Raw genomic sequence first — 23,603 nt, forward strand, 5'->3', positions numbered from 1 at the left:
AACCAGCAGGGATCCGGCCACTCCCTCCTATTCACCAAAGAAGCCCATTGACTATAATGGATCTGTAGAAATCCGGCAGGCTGTTTCAGCAGAGAAATTATTACCCACAAAAAGTGATGCCACAACTTATCTACTACCCCTCCCTGCACAATGACCTCTGCAACGCTCACAGGGCATGCCCACAACGCTTTCTCCCATAGAAGTCAACATGAATATTTCCAATCTACACTTTACAGCAGCCACATGGACCACAGGAAAGCAAATCTGTGCTGTTAACAGGCAAGATGGCTGCCCAGAAAAAAAAAAAAAAATCTATAAAAATAGCATAAAAAATTGTTTGTCAGTACCTTGTTTTAATTAGTTAAAAAAAAAGAAAAGGAATTCCTTAGATGAGGGCCTGTCTCAGGGCTGCAGATTTATCTGCTGTAACTCACCCCCTCCCCATTGTCAAAGTTCTGGCAGCTCTGTGCCATGACCTGTTGGGGGTAGTAGTTATTCGAAGACTGTTAGACCAGACTCATAAATTAGCCGTATGCAGATTACTGACTAGGAGTTATCCCCTTTACAACTGCAGGGAAAATATCAGTAAGGGCTCATGCACACAGCCGTAATTTTGGTCCACATCTGATCTGTGTTTTTTGCGGACCCATCCATCTCAATGGGGACACAAAAGGTGTGGACTGCGCACATGTAAGGCTACTTTCACACCTGCGTTAGGTGCGGATCCGTCTGGTATCTGCACAGACGGATCCGCACCTATAATGCAAACGCTTAGATCCGTTCAGAACGGATCCGTTTGCATTACCATGAAAAAAAAAAATAATAATAATAATTTTTTATTTTTTTGTTCATGATAATGCAAACTGATCCGTTCAGATTTTACATTGAAAGTCAATGGGGGACGGATCCGTTTGAAAATTGAGCCATATTGTGTCAACTTCAAACGGATCCGTCCCCATTGACTTCATTGTAAGTCTGGACGGATCCGTTTGCCTCCGCACGGCCAGGCGGACACCCGAACGCTGCAAGCTGCGTTCAGGGGTCCGCGAGCGGAGCGGAGGACAAACGGTGCCAAACTGATGCATTCTGAGCGGATCCGCATCCACTCAGAATCCATTGGGGCTGGACGGATCCGTTCGGGGCCGCTTGTGAGAGCCTTCAAATGGAACTCACAAGCGGAGCCCCGAACGCTAGTGTGAAAGTAGCCTAAGTCTGTTTCACAGTCTGGCAAAAAATAGATTGTGTCCTATTCTTGTCTGTTTTCAAGGCAAGGATAGGACATTTCTGCAGGTGTTAAAAAAAATAAAAAAGCGGCATGCACTTGGCTGGTACTTGTGTTTTGCAGATCCGTGAATTGTGAACCACAAAACATGGCCGTGTGCATGAGCTCTAAATCGGTGAAAGATATCTAATTATTGTATCACATCTGTATCCCAAGCAGCAGATAACATCTCTTGATTTAAAGTCTTTATTAATCAGCATTCAATAAAAATGTCCCATAATGCACCGAACAATCTCATATTCTATAAATATATATATATATATCGTAGCATAGCAGGTTTCAGTTTTGCATAGGTCTCTGTACTAGAGAAGTCGTCCCTGAATACTCAGCCTCTTAATCATTCTGTCCTTGCTGTAATGGAATGCACTGACTTCCTGCTGAGCTTGTGCTTATACACAGCAGCCAATGTGGACCAAAGCAGAGCTGCAGTGCAAAGCATGTGGGCGAGGAGCCACAGAGAAGCAACCTAAAGCTGTGAGGTGTCAGGAGGTAAATTTCCAACTATGACTTACTCCAACAGACAATGCAACTAAGCTGGAGTCACTGATTGATCATAGCTGCGCCCAAATGTAACATGGCTAAAAAAAAGCCAGGGCTAAAGATGGCTGGTGACAGCAGCCACCACTAGGAAGAGCTCTTTAGTAATGTATAATATAAATTTATTTGCAGCAAGCTGCCACCACTGGGGGGAGCTCTTTGGTAATCTATAATATGGATTTATTATGGGTTTATATGCAGCAAGCTGCCACCACTAGGGGGAGCTCTTTGGTAATCTATAATATAAATTTATATGCAGCAAGCTGCCCTTTGTGATGGTTGCCAGGCAGCAGCCATTGTGGGAGGTCTCGCCTATCTTGGGAGAGGAGACGTATATGCTCTTGTGGCGCTAATCTACACCCTCATTGTAATATTTGGTTTATGCAGGAAGGAATGTCAAGGCATTTTGGTTGAAGGCAATCAGGTGATTACAGGTGAATAGTAACGACACTACAGCTCCGAGGGCACTATCCTATATACCAGGGATGTTCAACCTGCGGCCATCCAGTTGTTGCAAAGCTACAACTCCCAGCATGCCTTGTTAGCTATAGGCTCTCCAGGCAAGCTGGAGGGCCGCAGGTTGGGCATCCCTGCTATGTACCAACATCAGTGTGTATTCGAGGATCAAGTCTTCTAAAGACGTGTCCTATATAAAAAATAAAAAAAAAGGGCATGCTCTTTTTCCAGAAACAGCGCCCCCTCCTGTCATATGGCTATGTCTGGTATTGCAGTATTTACTTTACTAGAGAGAAACTGTAATACCGGGCTCAGACCACGGGCAAGTGTGGCACTGTTTCTGGGGAAAAAATAATAGATTTTTCTAATCCCAGACAACCCCTTTAACATTAGATTCCCAGACTGTCACCAGAAGGCACCCAAGTTCTAAATCTAACTCTCAAGACTTAGGGCTCATTCACAAGACCGTCGTTTGGTGCCGCATTGTTTGCGGCTCAGGTGCGGAAATATTCACTTCAATGGGTCCGCAAAAGATGCGGATAGCACTCAGTGTGCTGTCCACATCCGTTGCTCCGCAAAAATGATAAGTCATGTCCTATTCTTGTCCGTTTTGCGGACAAGAATAGGCATTTCTATAAAGGGCCGTCCGTTCCGTTCTGCAAATTGCGGAAGGCACGCGGACCGCAAAACATGGCACGGTCGTCTGAACAAGCTCTCACAAAAACTAGAATATAACACAGATTCCTTTTTTCTTATTCTCCATTAAAATATAAAAATGTCTGCTGAACCCTGACTGGCTGTTACAGGTCGCATCGCATAAATGTCCCGCAATTGGTCGCGTATTTCTTGCATTCATGGTTATTGCGGTCGTGCACAGTAAGTTCTCCGGTCTCCTTACATTATGGTGAACGACATCCACTGGAAAAAGAAAAACATCAGTCGTGTTAATAAAGAGTTAATACTCGTATCAACATAAACGCTAGGGCCTCTAAAGGGGCTGACTGGTATTGTGTACTAATATGGGGGGGTAGTATTGGTGTCCAGCGACCACTCAGTAATGTTACCCGCCCTATAAGGATGGCAGCGGCGACAGGATCATATGGTAAGATCCACAGAAATGGTCCTTTAGGGCTCATGCACATGGCCGGCCGTGCGGCGGCCGGGACGGATCGAGACCCATTCAACTTGAATGGGTCCGTGATCTGTCCGCACCGCAAAAAATAGAACATGTGGCCGTGTGCATGAGGCCTTAGGCCGCTAAAGGAGATGTTTTCAACAGGGTGTTGTCCGAATTTGGAACAAACAGCCCCTGAACTGAACGCTGACCTATTAAATTCAATGGGTATATGCACAAGGGTGATTGCTGCCACTAGGAGGCGACACTAGGCTGAAAAGTGATAACTCCTCCCCTGCAGGCTATACCCCCTCCAGCCTGGAGAGAGCATATCAGTTTGTGCCCAAGCAATAGGAGTAGGAGAAAAAAAACATACGGTAAACAACCAATAACTGACAAATGTCAGTCGGATCGAACCAGAACTGAGGACCATACTGGTCCACCAACCGCCATTATTTGCGGCAAGCAGAACACTGGGTGGGAGCTGTGTCCCCCAATGAACTAAGCGAGAAAGAGATTTTACAGGTGATTTCACAAAAATCTCGTTTTCTCACTCGTATCATTGGGGGACACAGGACTGTGGGACGTCCTAAAGCAGTCCACAAGGAGGGAAACAAACAACACGCCAAGAGACAAACGCCCTCGAGGATGCGTAATCCGCTGCCGCCTGCAAGACCTTGCTGCCCAGAGCAGCATCCGTCGATGCCTAGGAAGGCACCCGGTAAAACTTGGTGAACGTGCCAGAAGACCAAGACGCTGCCTTCTACCACTAGAAGCAATGCCTGGAGTAGATGAACCCGAGAAGTGCCGACCGCTGGTCGGGTAGGCCATAACTCCGCTGGGCAGTGCCACGTCCTAGGAGCAGAGTGCCCAAGTAACTGTCAGGCAGACATATCTGGAAAAAACATCCCTTTGGAGGTCGTCAGCTAAGACAAGGACCTCCAGCAAAAAAAAACTGGTAAAAGTCTGTACAGCAGAAAGCGCTAGTTATGGACCAGCAAACCTCAGAGGCCAAATTAGATGGCTGATAGAGAGCCCGCTCTTTAAAATGCGAGTGAGAAAGAAGAGAGTACCATGTCTGAGATGACTTGGAAAGCGGCGCCTACCTTCTGCAAAGAAAGAAGATACTGGGTGGAGCACTGCCTTATGCAAATGACAAAGAAAAATGTACGCACAAGAAGGCGCTATCAACTTGGAAAGCCTCCAGGTGGAAGATGCCGCCTTCCTAGAAAAAAAGAGGAGAAGAAGAAGTCCCAGAGGGAGGACTTGTTTCTCACTGAAAACGCCTCCAGCGATCCACAGGTCGTTGGGACGAAGCTGGCTGCTGGCCACAACTGTGGAAGCAGAACCAAAATCCAGGTCCGCAGGATCCTCCTCTGGTTAAGAGAACACCCCTTAGGAAGCGGTTGGTAGACTAATGCCCCTAGACCCTTTGGGGCTTGTGGTGAGACTTCTAGCGAGAGAAGCTGCTTGAGAAACTACTGAGAAAAAAGTTCCTGAGCCAGGCGTGCCCAACTGCAGGTCAAAGAACCAATACCTCGGATAAAGGTAGAAGCAAAAAAACGATGTGAGCATCACCGCTGATGGGAAGCCCCATAAGTGACATATATTGACCATGCAGAAACACTGCCTGAAAGGGCAGATGACCAAGATGAGAGAATACTCTTTGTGGAAAAAATTGATCTCGGATTCCATAGCCGTACGACCCATTGCTACTGGTCGAGTAGACTGAAGAGGAAGATGGACAGCCATCCAGGTAGAGGAAGGACAGGAAAGAAAAGGGTGTTCCGTTCCAGGAATGAAACCCCTACCAGTGGTGGCAAGGCGTGACAGACACCCGCTCTGCTCGGCGTGGGGGGGGGGACCGTAGTCCACCCCCGGAATGAGCAGTGAAAGGAATGACCACCATCGGCTTCAGGTGACACAGACAGTAATCATATCTGAAGAAAGGTATCACTGTAGTGGTAGACGAGTGCCGCAGGGACTAAGCTACCCAGTAGAGCGCACCCAAAAGAAGGTGCTGATAGCTATGGCATTAACGCCATTGCAAAGCCCGAGTTGACGACAGAAGGACAACAGTTGTCAGAGCAACGGTCTATTAACAGCAGTGTAGACCATTAAGAGGCCAGGGCAAAAGCCCATTGCCATCAGAGACTGGCACTCTACAGAATCTCTTGATAATGCAATACACCGCCTGAGGAGGAGACCATACAAGGAAAGCCACAAGATTAATGCTAACGCCATGCTGAGGAGGAGGCCACACCGTAGAGGATACAGATTCCAGAGTCAGAAGAAACCATCATTTGACGAAGGAACTGTGCAGTAGGAACCCTAGCATGTAGTGGCGGTGCAAATACCCCTTGTACAGTAGGATCTACAGCATGCTCCGCCAGCGTAAAACTGAGGGAGAGGCCTAAGGATACCCAGGAGTAGCATGGTACCATGCTGTCTCAGTTAAGTAGAGCCATCCTGAGGCACTCTGTCTAAAAAGGGGCCTGAACAGGAGCAACCGTCGAAGCAGTGTCAGGGTAGAACCCCTATCTGAGGGGGGCTGTCCCACTGCAGCGACTACGATCTCCGGCCCTAGTGTGAAAACTTCCCCTGCTTAGAAGAACACGCCGTAGTTGCCATTGCAGATTGCCAGTAAAACACCCTCACCTAGATAAGGAGTCAGTGCAACCTTGGGCTCGCTGGATTGTATCACAATACTTTGTGTAATGGCGTGCACATCACACGTTGCAGAGGACCAATTCATGACCGACCTGAACGGTGAAGGCCCATGGGAATGGGGGTCTCTAGGGCACCTAAGTGTTGCTGGGTGACCCCCCTGAGAGAACAAAGGTCGACATATCTGAGCCCCCAACCAGCACCAGAAGAAAAGGAAGGATACAATATGGGAGTAGCCACAGTATCCATATACCACTAGAAGAAGAGTACAAGGCACCAACGGTAACGACTGTTGCCACGGCCCACCTGTGGAGGAAGCCAAGGTATCTAGTGTCGTGGCGTAGTTGAATTAAAGCATGCAAAGATGCTTAGTGGTTTCCCCGTTACTTGTAGAAGGGGGTAATGCCACAACTGATGAATAGTATTCAGTAGTAGCGCAATACTCCGGTCAAGGAACGGGGGAAGCGAGATAATCAGAACCGTATCCAGGGGGTAATATCTACGGTAATCACTGCACTCAGTGGAAGTGCAATTACTCCACCTATGAAGGGTATAAAAATATATAGGAAGTACTGCATCCTGAGTTAGCGCAAGTACCTCACCTATGGCAGGGAGTAATGCACCCAGAAGGAACTGAATCCAATAGTAGAAAATTACGCCCCTATGGAAGGGGGTAATGCATATGATTAGTCCTGTACCCGGTGGGAAGAGAAATTCCTCCACCTATGTAAGGGGGAAATGCTTACGGTAAACACTGCCACCAGTGATAATGCCATAACGCCTCCTACGAGAGAGGCTAATGCATACGGCCAGTACTGTACCCAGTGGAACAGCAAATCCGTCAACTACGGAAGGGGGGACGCCAATGGCTGGCACTGAGACCAGTGCTAGTGCAGTTAGTCCCCCTGTGGAAGGAGGGAACACATAAGGTAAGTACTGTATCCCGTAGTAGTGCAAATGCGGCCTAAGGAAGGGGGTAATGCATACAATCAGTACTGCTGGCTAGTATGGATGCAATCTTAGAAGATTAAACTAGATTCACATCAGAGTCCGAAGAACTGACTTCCCCCTCCCTCAGAAGCAACCCCTGCAGGAAGGGAGGGTTCTGAACGTAACTCTAGTGAGGAAGGGTGGAGGTGCGTAGGAGACCGGGGGGGAAATATGTCCTGCTCTGGCCCGCTCGTGCGCAGCTCTACCTCTCAGCAGCTAGCCGTGGCAGTTGCAGGCTGTGCCGGTGGTGATATAACAGACCACCCAGGAGATGGCATCGGAACTTCTACAGGACCACTCACTGGATTGTGTGGGTGGTACTTAATCAACCAACGACCCAGAAGGGTGGATTGGGAACTTCCAGAGGTCCTCCATTGGATTGAGCAGGTGGAGAATTATCAACTAAACGACCCCTGAGGGTGGATTGGGAATCCTTCAGATGTGCTCCCCTGGATTTGCGCAGGTGAAGTATTATCAACCAAACGACCCCGTGGGGCGGATTGGGAACTTACAGAGGTCCTCCACTGGATTGCACAGGTGGTGACATATCAACCAGACGACCCAGAAGGGTGGTTTGGGAATTCTTCAGATTTACTTTATCAACCAAACGGCCCCGGAGGGAGGATTGGGAAACTGTGAGCAATCCACCACTGTCCGGGATAGGACATGGGCCCAGTCTGGTACCACACCATCAGGGTGGTCCTGCGGTGATGTGGGCTGAGGGGGGGCAGGACTACCTGCGATGCCCCCGCCAAATGGACAAGAGGCAGGAAGGGGTTAAATTCCTTAAACTTAAGGTATTTGGCCTGCAGAAAGGGAACACCGAATAATCCAGTGCCGGCTGCAAAGAGGCGGCTTACCATGAAGGGTTAACCCAGCTTAGAGGACCGGAGGCGGAGCTCAGCGGGCACCTGGGGGAGGGGGACAGCTAGTCGGGGAGAATTCGCGCCTGAGGGACGAACCCGCCCCCTCCATAACTGGAATGAAAGTTGCGGCCTAGTAGGCTGCAAAGCCGGGACATAAAGTTCGGCGCACGGCCACCCGGGACGTACTGCCAGTCGGCTACAAACAGAGGGACTTAGCTCGGTGGGCGGATGTGTCCGCTTGCGTCCCCTGCCGTGGGAAGCCACCCCGTGGCAGCAAGAAACAGCGCGGGCCGAGTACCGGTAGGCCCGAAGAGAAGCCGGGGCCTAAATTTTCGGCGCACGGCCGAATGAATCCGTCCGGGAAGCGGAGTGTCCGGAGCGGCGCTCTCAAGCGCCCTGGTTGCATACCGGCCGCGGGTGCTCACCCCGCAGGCCGGATAACGTGAGGCCGTGGAATGCTAGAAATGCGCCCTGTTAGATAGCGGACGTAGACCCCGCAGTTCGGGACGAATATCCGGACTTAAATAACTAGATAGTGGAACCCAGGCCCCCAGATATGGACAGAAGCCCAAAACCTACATCGGGGGCTGAGGTAACGTGGGGCCCTCACCAGGGAATGGCCCACTTTGAAGAAAAATGTCCTCCATCTTATGACGAGGTGACCAAGGTAGGGAGGGGGGAGAGCTGAGAATACTTACCCAATCCGGACTACTCACCCCATCTTCATACTCTTCTCTTCCCCCTTCTCAGAGTACCAGCAGGGTCACCTTTTCAGCAACTGGCACCCGAAGTGGCAGGAAACTGGAATGGCAGAGGGTCTCGCTGGATTCAGGTGACCCCTTGGCTGGCAGGAAGCAGGGGAGCTGGGCTGCCCTGGTGGACTTTTGCTTCTTGGGGAGGGCGAGCGGTGAGGGATTCCGACACCGGCCTTGCTCCCGGGGTAGACAGAGTGGCTAGGCGACTGTTTCCCCAAACCTAAAAGGAAAAAGATAAAACAATAAAGTAAGTCGCCCCCGAAAAAGCAGGGAGGTCTGCCTCCTACGACACCAAGCTAAAAACTGATATGCTCTCTCCAGGCTGGAGGGGGTATAGCCGGCAGGGGAGGAGTTATCACTTTTCAGCCTAGTGTCGCCTCCTAGTGGCAGCAAGCAGCTATACCCACGGTCCTGTGTCCCCCAATGATACGAGCGAGAAAACATAAATTCCACTTTTTTTTTTTTTAGGGGGTTTCACTCAACTAAGGGTACATTCACACAACCGTATGTGTTTTGCGGTCCGGCAAAATGCGGAACGGAACGGCTAGCCCTATGATAGAAATGCCTATTCTTGTCCGCAATTGATCAGAAGAACAGAAATCTAAATGGCCGATGTGAACTCAGCCTAATTCTACATGTTTTGATTCCCAACCATACCCTGCTTGCTGTCAGTGAATGGGAAAACTTATTGCTTACACCCAAAGAGTGAAAATCTGTCTGGACTCAAAACTTCTCACAGTGGAGGATTTGTTACAACTGCTTCCAGTCTCTGTATGCATTTCAGCAGCAGCTTCCCAAATCTCTCTCCTTTCCTGGTCATTGATACACTACAATAGTCCTAGACTGCAACCAATTGTAACAAACCCTCAGCTTTAAGAAGTATTCTCTGAGCTGTACAGTTTTTTTCCCCTTCTGTAAAAAAAGAATGCTCCCATCTGCTGACAGAAAGCAGAGATCTTGTAAATGGTGAGGCATTAAAACAAAGTCTGTGGGAAAGTTGCAGAACTTTTAAAGGATGATTTTGAGGGTGTCGCTCAGAAGTGCCCGGCAGCCGCTTCATCCTCAGCCTGTGTGACATAGCAGAGCTGACACAGTTCTACTCACTGAGGTCATAGTGAGAGGCACTACGCCGCTGTTTTCCGTATCCATTTGCTTGAAGATTTCTGCGGATAAAAAGTAGAATTAACAGTGAGGTAGACGAAAATCTCCAGTGGATGGGTGGCACGTGGTCTACTTCGATCTAGGGCTCGCAGGATATGCTGGGATTTGTGGTGATCTAGCCCCGCATTGTGTTCATTGATTGGTGATGCGTCACTTACTAAACATAATCTCCAACCGAAGAAGACACCGCACAAAGTTATCGAAGTCAATGCAGAGATCGTCGTCAGCGAAACGCGCCACAAGCAGCTGATGCAGCTGGGAATTCAGCTTAAATCCTGCAAACACAAGACGTCAAGTGAGATTTTTAGATTTTCTTTTCGTTTTAGTCGCCTGTGACCATAGATGCACAGGTCTGCATAGGCGCTAGCCGACGTTTAACCAAGACTATATGCAAAGTTGCTTCTTTTTTACAATCCCAATTTTTTTAAAAATGGGGCGCTGTACAAAATGGAAATAAAAACAGAATGCAAAGATCTGTAAATGTCATAGACCCATATTGTATTCACAATAGAGAACACGTATCAGATGCTGAAAGTAAAACATTTCAGAAAAAAAAAAAAATATTAACTCATTTATAACTTGATGGCAGCAACACATAAAAAAAAAAAAAAAAAAAAAAAGTTGTAACAGGGGCAACAAAAGGTTGGAAAAGTACAGTATTTTTTGGACCATAAGACACGCCTAGGAAATAAAAAAGGAAAATAATAAAAAAAAAATATCTTCAGACCTCAGATCAGACCCCCTAAAACCCATTAGACAAATAAATCAACTTACCTCTCCTCCTGCGGACCACACTAAGGGTCCATTCACACGTCCACAGTGTTTTGCAGATCCGCAAAACGCCGGGCCGGCACCCCAATAGAAATGCCTATTCTTGTCCGCAGCTTCTATTTTTTTGCGGAGCCGCGGACCGAAATTTCGGAAATGCGGATGCGGACAGCACACTGTGTGCTGTCCACATCTCTTCCGGCCCCATTGAAAATGAATGGGTCCACACCCGTTCCGCATAATTGCATGTGAATGGACCCTAACACCGCTCGCTGGTCTTCTTGTGGTCCACGTTGCACAGCGTCAGGTCATAGTGCACGCCTACAATCACTACGCCCCGACACTGTATGCAGTCAGGACGTGTTCAGTGATGCGCCTGGATGAAGACCAAAGAGCGGTGAGTACAGCCAGTGCAGCGCTTCCCTCACCTCCTGCATACTGATGATCATTAGCATTCGGACTATAAGATGCACTGCCATTTTCCTATCACTATTTGGAGGAAAAATGTGCGTCTTATAGTCTGAAAAATACAGTAAGTGGTAGTAATAAAAAAACAGCCGGAGAAACAATTTGAGGAACTGTGTGTAAAAATGTTCCTCAATGTAAAATTGAATATCTGAATATCTCACCATCTACAGTACGATTTTGAGAATCTGGAGAAATCCATGCGTTCAAGAGCAATGGTGAATATTGGACGCTCACGATCTGCGGGCCCTCAGGCGGCACTGCATTACAGTGGAAATCCCTGCATGGGTTCAGGAACATACCAGAAATCACTGCCATCTTCTCTGGGCCACAACTCATTTAGGATGGACGAGGCAAAATGGAAAACTGTTCTGTGGTCAGATTAATCGGAATTTGAAATTCTTTTGGTAAGCCGTGGACACCGTGTCCTGCGCACTCAAGAGGAAAGGGACCGTCCAGCCGCCTGCATCTCTCATGCTATAGGGTTGCCTTATTGGCTATGACATGGACATGGAAAGGCGCTATCAATGCTGAACAGTATATGGAGGTTTTGGAACAACCTATGCTCCCATCCAGACAACGTCTCTTTCAGGGAAGGCTTTGCATATTTCATCAAGATAATGCTTAACCACATACTGCGTCCATCACAACAGCGTGGCTTCACAGAAGAAAAGGAGGAGGAAATGGCCTCCTGCAGTCCAGACCTATCACCAATAGAAAACATCTGGCGCATTATGAAAGGAAAAGTCTGGAGAAGAAGACCCAGGACTGTGGAGCAGCGAGAATTCTGCATCAGACACAAATGGGACGACATTCCTCTCCCAAATCTCCTGCACTTGGTCTCCTGTACTTGGTCTCCTCACTTCCCAGACGTTTACAGACTGTAGAGGGGAGGCTACACAATGGCAGACATGGCCCTGCCCCAACTTTTTTGGGATGAGTTGTTGCCATCAAGTTTTAAATGTTTTTTTTCCCCATGAAATGGTAAAATGTCCCACGTTCATCATCTGATCTGTGATCTACTAGGAATAAAGTATTGGGTCTATGAGATTTGCAGATCATTGCATTCTGTTTTGATTTACATGTATGTACCTTATACACAGAGCCCCCACTTTTTTTTAGAATTGGGGTTGTACTTTTAGATTCACTGAAGCAATAAAATGATTGCAGAAGTGTATACACCCTTGGGCCTCATACACATGACCTTAAAGGGAACCTGTCATCAACTTTATGGTACCCATACTAACGGCAGCATAGAGTAGAGACAGGTGAGCTGATTTCAGCAGACTGTCATTTATAAGTTAAAAGTAAGTGGTTGCCGAGAACCGACATCACAATCATTGCAGACTGGGCCTGGGAAAGAGTCACGGCCTCCTGAGAAGAGTCATGGTTATTCATGAATTCCTGCTGATGGCTGACAGTCTTCTACCTAGTTTTCTCTCTTTCTCTCTAGGAGAGAACTGCCAATCATCAGCAGATGGTCGGGGAGAGCAGGATATTATAATAACCAGGACTCTACTCCAGTAGATTTGACTCTTTTCAAGGCCCAGGCAGCGATGATTATGATGCTGGTTCTCGGCAACCACTTACTTTTAGCTCATGAGTGACACAACGCTGATATCAGCATTTCTCTCACTATTTTATGCTGCCCTCAGTGAGGTTACCATAACGTTGATGACAGGTCCCCTTTAAGCATTTTGCAGCGGCTACCGTCCGTGTTGCAGCCGCATTTTTTGAGGACCCAATGACTTCAATGGGTCCGCTTTTTGTGACCACGTATAGGACATGTTCTATCTATTTTTTGGAACGGATATATGGATGAGGAAAGCACACAGATCGTCCAAGTGCTTTTCATATCTGTATGTCAAAAAGATAGAATATATCTGCAGAAGACGGAACACTGATCTATTAAAGTCAATGGGTCTGCAAACAAAATATGGACGGCACATGGACCGCATCTGTCTAAATGGACAAGGGCTTAAAAATAGCCGCATCATTTACTCGAAAATCACCACAAAATCATATTCCCATACACACATTGGAAAATGACAGTATTAAAATGTGACTGACCTGCTTCTTCTAGAGCTTTTCTCATCTCGTAGGCATTCATTGTCCCTGAGCGATCCACATCGATGGCCCTATAGATTTTCTAACACAAAAATATAGAGATGTCAGTTCTAAAATCAGCCACTAGATGGCAGCAGAGCAGGGCTCTCCATCTTAACTATCTATCTATCTATCTATCTATCTATGGTCTTACCTGGTATTTCTGGAATTTTGACCACAGAATATTGAATTCTTTCAGTCCCAGTTTGCCGCTTCCATCAGACTAGAACATTGGCGCAGGTTAAAGGAAAATAAAACCTGACAACTGGTCATTTTTACCATTGCCACATATTAATAAAGGCTATGGACTCCGCTGTGCTGATTTTTTACATTTATTAGTCATTTCCTTACTAAATGTAAAACAAAAAATAAATCTCTTAAATAACCTTCATTAAAAATTTCCCACCATTTTGCGTCTGTAGAGTGTGTATAGGTCCTTCACCTAGCTGCTGGTGCTCCTGAATCTGACATAAATCCATCAGAGCTCTGCTCTTATTTATCACAGCTCTCTCTACTCTCCCTTCTCTCGGGGTTAGAGATAGCAGCAGGGAGGGGGAGGAGGTTTTACAGGACAGTTCAGTGTGTGGGGAGGGAGTGAAGCATCCAAAGAAGATAGATCACACAGGCTGGAGTAGATAGGGAGGAAAGTACAGTCGTGGCCAAAAGTTTTGAGAATTACATAAATATTGGAAATTGGAAAAGTTGCTGCTTAAGTTTTTATAACAGCAATTTGCATATACTCCAGAATGTTATGAAGAGTGATCAGATGAATTGCATAGTCCTTCTTTGCCATGAAAATTAACTTAATCCCAAAAAAACCTTTCCACTGCATTTCATTGCTGTCATTAAAGGACCTGCTGAGATCATTTCAGTAATCGTCTTGTTAACTCAGGTGAGAATGTTGACGAGCACAAGGCTGGAGAACATTATGTCAGGCTGATTGGGTTAAAATGGCAGACTTGACCTGTTAAAAGGAGGGTGATGCTTGAAATCATTGTTCTTCCATTGTTAACCATGGTGACCTGCAAAGAAACGCGTGCAGCCATCATTGCGTTGCATAGAAAAGGCTTCACAGGCAAGGATATTGTGGCTACTAAGATTGCACCTCAATCAACAATTTATAGGATCATCAAGAACTTCAAGGAAAGAGGTTCAATTCTTGTTAAGAAGGCTTCAGGGCGTCCAAGAAAGTCCAGCAAGCGTCAGGATCGTCTCCTAAAGAGGATTCAGCTGCGGGATCGGAGTGCCACCAGTGCAGAGCTTGCTCAGGAATGGCAGCAGGCAGGTGTGAGCGCATCTGCACGCACAGTGAGGCGAAGACTTTTGGAAGATGGCCTGGTGTCAAGAAGGGCAGCAAAGAAGCCACTTCTCTCCAAAAAAAACCATCAGGGGCAGATTGATATTCTGCAGAAAGTCTGGTGAATGGACTGCTGAGGACTGGGGCAAAGTCATATTCTCTGATGAAGCCTCTTTCCGATTGTTTGGGGCATCTGGAAAAAGGCTTGTCCGGAGAAGAAAAGGTGAGCGCTACCATCAGTCCTGTGTCATGCCAACAGTAAAGCATCCTGAGACCATTCATGTGTGGGGTTGCTTCTCATCCAAGGGAGTGGGCTCACTCACAATTTTGCCCAAAAACACAGCCATGAATAAAGAATGGCACCAAAACACCCTCCAACAGCAACTTCTTCCAACAATCCAACAACAGTTTGGTGAAGAACAATGCATTTTCCAGCACGATGGAGCACCGTGCCATAAGGCAAAAGTGATAACTAAGTGGCTCGGGGACCAAAACGTTGACATTTTGGGTCCATGGCCTGGAAACTCCCCAGATCTTAATCCCATTGAGAACTTGTGGTCAATCCTCAAGAGGCGGGTGGACAAACAAAAACCCACTAATTCTGACAAACTCCAAGAAGTGATTATGAAAGAATGGGTTGCTATCAGTCAGGAATTGGCCCAGAAGTTGATTGAGAGCATGCCCAGTCGGATTGCAGAGGTCCTGAAAAAGAAGGGACAACACTGCAAATACTGACTCTTTGCATAAATGTCATGTAATTGTCGATAAAAGCCTTTGAAACGTATGAAGTGCGTGTAATTATATTTCACTACATCACAGAAACAACTGAAACAAAGATCTAAAAGCAGTTTAGCAGAAAACTTTGTGAAAACGAATATTTGTGTCATTCTCAAAACTTTTGGCCACGACTGTACATACTAGGCAGTTTGCAGGGAAAGGCAGCAGCATCCTGGACACACAGATCCAGCATGTGAGGGACAGGTCCACATGAAAGAAGTCTGAAACTAGAAGTAGGTTGCCTTCTCAATCAGCTGATCAGCGGAGCTCCCAAGTGTTGGACCCCTGCTGATCAGATGTTGAAAAAAGGTGTAGATCCCCTTTAAGGTAACCACTAATGTATGTAAAAATTATTTCCCAATGTTAAAGGTGTCCGTATGGATAGATGGGATATCCTGCTTACAAGGTCTCTTATTGATGCTGTGTAACACCGTGGTGCCAGCTATTCTCCCAGTGACCAGCTGACCCCTGGAGCAGTTGCCCCAGGAAAAGCTGTTGTTCTAGGTGGAGTGCCCCTTTATAGATACTTTTCCCATCCTTTACTCAAGAAGTTATATCTCCCTGCACCTCTGTATCAGTAGGGTTGGGAAATATTCAGAGCAGGCATAGATCAGGGAGTAGCTATGGAAATGCAGGCATAAAATTGGGAGTATCTGTGGAGGTGCAGGCATAAAATTGGGAGTATCTGAGGAGGTGCAGGCATAGATCGGGGAGTAGCTATGAAGGTGCAGGCATAAAATTGGGAGTATCTGTGGAGGTGCAGGCATAGATCGGGGAGTATCTGTGGAGGTGCAGGCATAGATCGGGGAGTAGCTGTAGAGGTGCAGGCATAGATCGGGGAGTAGCTATGAAGGTGCAGGCATAGATCTGGGAGTATCTATGAAGGTGCAGGCATAGATCAGGGAGTAGCTGTGGAGGTGCAGGCATAGATCGGGGAGTATCTGTGGAGGTGCAGGCATAGATCGGGGAGTATCTGTGGAGGTGCAGGCATAGATCGGGGAGTATCTGTGGAGGTGCAGGCATAAAATTGGGAGTATCTGTGGAGGTGCAGGTATAGATCGGGGAGTATCTGTGGAGGTGCAGGCATAGATCGGGGAGTATCTGTGGAGGTGCAGGCATAGATCAGGGAGTAGCTGTGTAGGTGCAGGCATAGATCAGGGAGTAGCTGTGGAGGTGCAGGCATAGATCGGGGAGTAGCTGTGGAGGTGCAGGCATAGATCGGGGAGTAGCTGTGGAGGTGCAGGCATAGATCGGGGAGTAGCTGTGGAGGTGCAGGCATAGATCGGGGAGTAGCTGTGGAGGTGCAGGCATAGATCTGGGAGTAGCTGTGGAGGTGCAGGCATAGATCGGGGAGTAGCTGTGGAGGTGCAGGCATAGAATTCGGGGAGTAGCTATGGAGGTGCAGGCATAGATCGGGGAGTAGCTGTGGAGGTGCAGGCTTAGATCGGGGAGTAGCTGTGGAGGTGCAGGCATAGATCGGGGAGTAGCTGTGGAGGTGCAGGCATAGATCGGGGAGTAGCTGTGGAGGTGCAGGCATAGATCGGGGAGTAGCTGTGGAGGTGCAGGCATAGATCGGGGAGTAGGTATGGAGGTGCAGGCATAGATCGGGGAGTAGCTGTGGAGGTGCAGGCATAGATTAGGGAGTAGCTGTGGAGGTGCAGGCATAGATCGGCGAGTAGCTGTGGAGGTGCAGGCATAGATCGGCGAGTAGCTGTGGAGGTGCAGGCATAGATCGGGGAGTAGCTGAGGAGGTGCAGGCATAGATCGAGGAGTATCTGTGGAGGTGCAGGCATAGATCGGGGAGTAGCTGTGGAGGTGCAGGCATAGATCGGGGAGTAGCTGTGGAGGTGCAGGCATAGATCGGGGAGTAGGTATGGAGGTGCAGGCATAGATCGGGGAGTAGCTGTGGAGGTGCAGGCATAGATCGGGGAGTAGCTGTGGAGGTGCAGGCATAGATTAGGGAGTAGCTATGGAGGTGCAGGCATAGATCGGGGAGTAGCTGTGGAGGTGCAGGCATAGATCGGGGAGTAGCTATGGAGGTGCAGGCATAGATCGGGGAGTAGCTGAGGAGGTGCAGGCATAGATCGAGGAGTATCTGTGGAGGTGCAGGCATAGATCGGGGAGTAGCTGTGGAGGTGCAGGCATAGATCGGGGAGTAGCTGTGGAGGTGCAGGCATAGATTAGGGAGTAGCTGTGGAGGTGCAGGCATAGATTAGGGAGTAGCTGTGGAGGTGCAGGCATAGATCGGCGAGTAGCTGTGGAGGTGCAGGCATAGATCGGCGAGTAGCTGTGGAGGTGCAGGCATAGATCAGGGAGTATCTGTGGAGGTGCAGGCATAGATCGGGGAGTAGCTGTGGAGGTGCAGTGGTTGCAGTCACTCCTGGGCTCCCTGCATACGATAAGGTTCACACTAATGAAAGGATACGTCCAGCAGATCCACAATGGTCCTACAGGTTTCCATACTGAAGCCGTCAGACTTGATGTCCACCTCTAACGAGACAGAAAGGAAAAATATTAGAACACACCGTCTGGATATGTGCGTGGGTCCGGAAAATGGCGAGGCGCCCTGCAGATCGTCAGCACACACAAAGGCACAACCGGTGCTAAAAGATGTAGTGGCTGACAAGTCTCTGCCTATGAAGGGGCCTCTGCCTATGAAGGGGGCACCCTGACCGGCCTCTGCCTATGAAGGGGGCACCCTGACCGGCCTCTGCCTATGAAGGGGGCACCCTGACCGGCCTCTGCCTATGAAGGGGGCACCCTGACCGGCCTCTGCCCATGAAGGGGGGCACCCTGACCGGCCTCTGCCTATGAAGGGGGCACCCTGACCGGCCTCTGCCTATGAAGGGGGCACCCTGACCGGCCTCTGCCTATGAAGGGGGCACCCTGACCGGCCTCTGCCTATGAAGGGGGCACCCTGACCGGCCTCTGCCTATGAAGGGGGCACCCTGACCGGCCTCTGCCTATGAAGGGGGCACCCTGACCGGCCTCTGCCTATGAAGGGGGCACCCTGACTGGCCATTGGACATGCATGATCAGGTCCTTTGGAGCTTACAACTAAAGAACAAGCAGTGGCCATTGGAGTGTCTGGGATGTTGCTGAACAACAGGAGCTCCTCAACGTGGGTGACTACTGTGTAACCCCCGCTGTCCTCTGCCAGGCTCTACATAAATGGAGCAGATCTCCAGGAAAGATGGCCGCCACTAACAGGAGAGAATATGGAGTTCATCATTGTACATCAGGAACGTACGTTTAGATATCACTTTCTTCAGAATGTTGCAAAGTTCAAAAGCTGAAATCTCTGCGTCCTGGGGAGAAAAGACGACATGTTAGATTGTGGATCCTGGGGATGTGGGCCGTACCGGACATGACAACCCAGCAAGGAGGGCTCATTCACGGACAGCACGGTCGCTCAGTGGTTAGCACTGGGGTCCTGGGTTCAAATCCGACCAAGGTCACCATCTGCATGGAGTTATTATGTTCTCCGGTTTCCTCCTGCACCCCAAAGACATACTGATAGGGACCTTAGATTGACAGCCCCATTGTGGATTCTGCGGAATATCTCAGCGCTATATACGGTAAGTGCAGAAAATAAATAGATAAGAATTCACACATCGCGCTGAAGTCGCGGTTCTTACCATCATGTCACCCAAACAGTCTAATGATGGATTTATGATAATCCTCTTTCTAAGAGTCCATTCACACAGTGGAATTTTGGCGTGGACAATGCTGCAGTTCACGGGCCGGCGGCCTAAGGGTAGCTTCACATAGAGGATTTTGGGCCGTGGATTCGGTGACGAAAAACGGGCCGAATCTGCGCTGGAGCCACCTCCCATTGTTTTCAATAGGAGGCTGTGCCACGGTTTATGCAGCCGAGGCTTTATGCCACGTGGTTTTCAAGAGTGCGCCAAGAATATACAGATCCATTTTTAGCGACTGCATGGACCCCTCGCAAAGCCACAGCAGCAGCCTGCTCGCAGTTTAGCTCCATTCAATAGAGCTAAACCTAGGACAGGTCCACGTGAAAACCCACGGCAGAACCGGCAGCACAGCGTAGCCCAGCTGCTGCAAACTACGAACCCCAGCATCAGTCAATGACCCTCAGGGTAGGCTGGGAGTTGTAGTTTTGCAACAGTTGGAGGGCGAAAGATTGTAGGTTGTTTTTTAAGGGCTCTGTACACCTTTGGGAGCAATTTTTTTTTATGATTTAATTTTACTCATTTTGGGCTAAAAAAATCACTTTTTCAATTGGTCTTTATTAAAAAATATTGAGCCGTTCTGTCACAAAGGGTTAACCGTTTGCCTAGCTGTGTGAATGGTACTTGCCCTTTCACTTTGTGCCCCGTCATCTAATAACCCTGATCTCTAAATTACTAAGAGGTCATAAACACTTATTTAAGCCACATTGTTATCAGTAAGATAAGAACTGAGCTATAATGAGCGTCTATAATGTCAGAGATCAGAGATGAGGAGCCGTCAGCTGAGCTGCCTGATGGAACAGAGTGAAAATTCAGATCCTGCTACTAGAGAATCTCAGGGCTGCACAGAGACAGGGGCTCAACATTTGTAATAAAGACCAATTGAAAAAAGGATTTTTAGCTCAAAATGAGTACAGTGCAATAAAAAAAAAAAAAAAAGGAATTTCTATGAGGACAAGTGACTGCCAAGGAAATTGAAAATATTAGACCTCCTGCACACAACTATGGATTCTGCAGTCTGCTAAATACAGATACCTGCTGTGAGAATTCCGCTCTTCCCTTGGTCCCAAAATGGAGTGCTGTCCCTTTTTTTTTGCAGCCACGTACAAATGACTGGGTTCACATCCCAAACACAAATAAATCCAGATCGGACGTGGACCAAATATATGATCGTGTGCATGATCCCTTAGAATATCAGCTGGGGTTCATTTCCTGCAGCCACCACTAGGGGGAGCTCAGTGCACAGGGATTCATACTGGTCAATGCTAGCTGTATGGTGAGCTCCCCCTGGTGGTGGCTTCAGATTTGCTGCGCTGACAGCCCAATATCATTAGGTGAAAGAGACTGAAACCATCAGCGACGACCATCAGAACGTTTCCCCAGTTATCTACAAGAATATACCCGTGAAGAAATGTACAAGGATGATATTTACAACTTTGGAGATCCATCCCAGTTCTTGTAAATATCTTGCAATGTGTGGCCCTTAACCAAGCAGCATCCTGGGAAATACCGGAACGCTGGTCGGATCAGGGTCACATTGCAGCCAGTCCAAAACATGCTAAATTGGATTACACGGCGCATGCAAGAAGAGGCAGCGACTTCATGTCTAATTTGAGACACAAGTATTGAAGGGGTTGTCCAGAATTAGCTGCTTCCTTCATAAAAACAGTGCCACACCTGACACACAGGATGGATGTGGTACTGCAGCTTGTCCCTATTAACATAAAGCGTAGCTGCAACACCAGACACAACCTGTAGATGGTAGTGGTGCTATTTCAAGAAGAAAACAGCCATGTTTCCCGAATCCTGGGCAATCCCTTTAAGAAGATGAAGTTACAAGAATATATATATATATATAAATAGCGAGTGGCTATTAATTCTCTAGAGCCCCCTCTGCTGGTCAGAACAGATTACTGCAGACCTTGGATGTCCAGAGGGTGGACTGCCTAGAGAAGTCCTTCTCAAAGCTCAAGACACATAACCAAAGCATGGAGGATGGGAAGCAGCGCAGGGAAGGGCGCGGAGGGGCTGTGAACGGCACACACTGTAGTCATACCTCCGCCGGGGTCTTTACGATTGCAAAATAAATCCAAAATCATGAGGTTAGTTGCAGAATGAAACAGTGATCCTGATGAAGGCGATTAGTCATGGACCCTAAACCCTATCAACTGTCATGGCGGCAGCAGCAGCGCCATTCTTTCCATAAATAAAAAGTAATCACTGTATAGTGGAACTTTCCACAACTTTGAGCTTCAAGAGCTCTGCTTCCTGTCAGCGGACGTCAGCATCTTGTTTAAATCAGACGGCTGAAAAACCTGTACAGACCTAACACTTCTCACAGCTGAGGGTTTGGTACAGTTGTATCCAGTCCAGACCATCCTCAGAGACTGATACATTTTATCTGCACCGATACATTGTAACAAACCATCAGGACAGCAGAGAGAATTGTGCTGCTGATGTGGGCAGCTCACAGAGGATTGTCTGTTAGACCAGATACAATTGTAACAAACCCTCGGCTGTGAGAAGCATTAGGCCTTGGCGGGTTTTTCAGTCAGAGACCTTGGAAATTGAACACAATGTAGGTTAGAAGTTTACAATAATCAGTAATTAATTATTAATTAGTTGGATAAATCCTGAAAACCCCTATAAACAGGGCCCTGCACCCGGACTGATACATCGTAACTTTATGAAAGGACTGCAGGGTCCGACTACACAGGGTTTGTCTGTAGTCTGTCACCATGGAGACACACAGGCCTGTATATGCAAAATAGATGCATATTTTTTGCAAAGTTGCATCACTTTTCTTATTTTTGAAGTATTAGAGCAAAAAACAAACACATGGTTTTAAAGGATTATACAGTATCTTAAAGGGCATCTGTCAGCAGTTTTGTCCCTATGACACCGGCTGACCTGTTACATGTGCGCTTGGCAGCTGAAGGCATCCGTGTTGGTCCCATGTTCATATGTGTCCGCATTGCTGAGAAAAATGAATTAAATATATGCAAATGAGTCTCTAGGAGCAACGGGGGCGTTGCTGTTACACCTAGAGGCTCAGCTCTCTCTGCAACTGCTGCACCCTCTGCACTTTGACAGGACCAGGCAGTGAAACCAAAGTGCAGAGCCTGTAGGTGTAACGGTAACGCCCCCGTTGCTCCTAGAGGCTCATTTGCATATATTAAAACATAATTTTTCACAGCAATGCGGACACATATGAACATGGGACCAACACGGATGTCTTCAGCTGCCAAGCGCACATGTGACAGGCCAGACAGTGTCATAGGGACAGATGCCCCTTAAAGGGTTTTTTGGGTAGCGAGCAGTGTAAACGATACGGTATTGGATACTGCCTGAAATGCATTCATCGCTCACACATCAGTGCGGATGTATATACTGTACTGTATGTAAGAACTCGTACAGCTGTGAAGCTTGACTAGAGCACATCTGAATTCAACCTTTCGGATCTTTTTCTGCGCTGAAGCGAAATGCACCCCCTTACCATGCAGAAAATGCAGCCGGTATCCGCACGTAAATTTGTCCCATTGATATGAGCCATAGGCGGATCCGCAGCATGAAAACTAGAAAACCGCGGCAGAAATACCAAGGTCAACCTTGGATTTCTAACGTGGATCTTGCAGCAAATACGCAAAGGATTTTTCCCATGTGTTTTTTTTTTTTTTACAGTGTGAACATACTTCTATACCCTTCTCCTGTCCGTAAGAAGGGACTAAACCACTGACGAGGACTCACCTCTCCGGCCAGCTGCAGAAACAGTTTTCTGAAATTGGGATCGATATAATCTTCGTCAAGATCAGGCTTTAAAAAAAAAAGAAAAAAAAAAGAAAATTAAAGGGTTTGGCCCATCAGGATCTACGGGTTTCGGTCCATGCAATCTAGGAGCGTCACTGTGAAGTGCCCTCAGCTCAGGGGGGACTGAGTGATATATGATCTATTTCAGGCATGCTCAACCTGCGGCCCTCCAGCTGTTTCAAAACTACAACTCCCATAATTCCCGGACAGCCTACAGCTATCAGCCCACAGAAGGGGATGGTGGGAGTTGTAGTTTTACAACAGCTGGAGGGCTGCAGGTTGAGCATCCCTGATTTATTCGAATGGGTCCATGCAATACCGCATGTCTCCTGTAGTGGCCACTGCAGCTTCCCTCACAGGTTAATTGTCAGGGGTTTCAGCGGCGATCAGAGGACCTCCACTGGCTCCATTCTAGGAGAAGGGGTTGTCCAGATGGGAAAACCTTTCATATGCATAGATTTAACCCCTCAAGGACGCAGCATCGTTTATTTAAACATTTATTTTTTTTATCTTGTTTCAAAAGCCATAATACTTTTACTTTGTCGTCAACATAGCTGTAGGAGAGCTTGTTTTATGCGGGACGAGTTGCATTTTTTAATGGAGTCCTTTTGGGGTACTGCTAACTGATTATGGAGCAACAGTGTGAAAAAAATTCTACCATTATTTTACCAGGGTTTCATTTTTATGGTGTTTACTATGCAGTGAAAGTGACATGTTCACTTTATCCTGCGGGTCACTGCGATGATGGAGATACCAAATGTACGTGGTTTTCGTTATCTTTTACTGATTTACAAAAATGAAAAAGCATTAAAAAAATTGTAAAGAGTGTATATATAATATAATAGTGCCTGCGCTAC

The 23,603-nt window shown here is 47.6% G+C and overlaps 1 protein-coding gene and 1 long non-coding RNA gene across 2 annotated transcripts in view; one reads left to right on the forward strand and one right to left on the reverse strand.

Moving 5' to 3' along the window:
* The first annotated feature begins 1,451 nt into the window (after nucleotides 1-1,451).
* LOC120999620 lies at nucleotides 1,452-2,470 on the forward strand. Its single transcript, XR_005778576.1, has 2 exons — nucleotides 1,452-1,890; nucleotides 1,956-2,470. It is a non-coding gene; the product is annotated as an uncharacterized LOC120999620 (long non-coding RNA).
* A 446-nt stretch (nucleotides 2,471-2,916) lies between these two features.
* CAPN2 (calpain 2) overlaps nucleotides 2,917-23,603 on the reverse strand; it is a 78,445-nt gene continuing 57,758 nt past the window's right edge. Inside the window, exons 14-21 of the mRNA XM_040430576.1 lie at nucleotides 22,687-22,752; nucleotides 18,492-18,549; nucleotides 17,667-17,731; nucleotides 13,322-13,390; nucleotides 13,132-13,210; nucleotides 9,987-10,103; nucleotides 9,772-9,830; nucleotides 2,917-3,193 (exon numbers count right to left, since the gene is read on the reverse strand). Of these exons, the coding sequence (XP_040286510.1) occupies nucleotides 3,170-3,193; nucleotides 9,772-9,830; nucleotides 9,987-10,103; nucleotides 13,132-13,210; nucleotides 13,322-13,390; nucleotides 17,667-17,731; nucleotides 18,492-18,549; nucleotides 22,687-22,752 (537 nt within the window). The 3' untranslated portion in view covers nucleotides 2,917-3,169. The remainder of the gene's footprint in view (nucleotides 3,194-9,771; nucleotides 9,831-9,986; nucleotides 10,104-13,131; nucleotides 13,211-13,321; nucleotides 13,391-17,666; nucleotides 17,732-18,491; nucleotides 18,550-22,686; nucleotides 22,753-23,603) is intronic.

Source organism: Bufo bufo, chromosome 4 (genome assembly GCF_905171765.1).
Source record: "Bufo bufo chromosome 4, aBufBuf1.1, whole genome shotgun sequence".
In the NCBI taxonomy this organism is placed as follows: domain Eukaryota; kingdom Metazoa; phylum Chordata; class Amphibia; order Anura; family Bufonidae; genus Bufo; species Bufo bufo.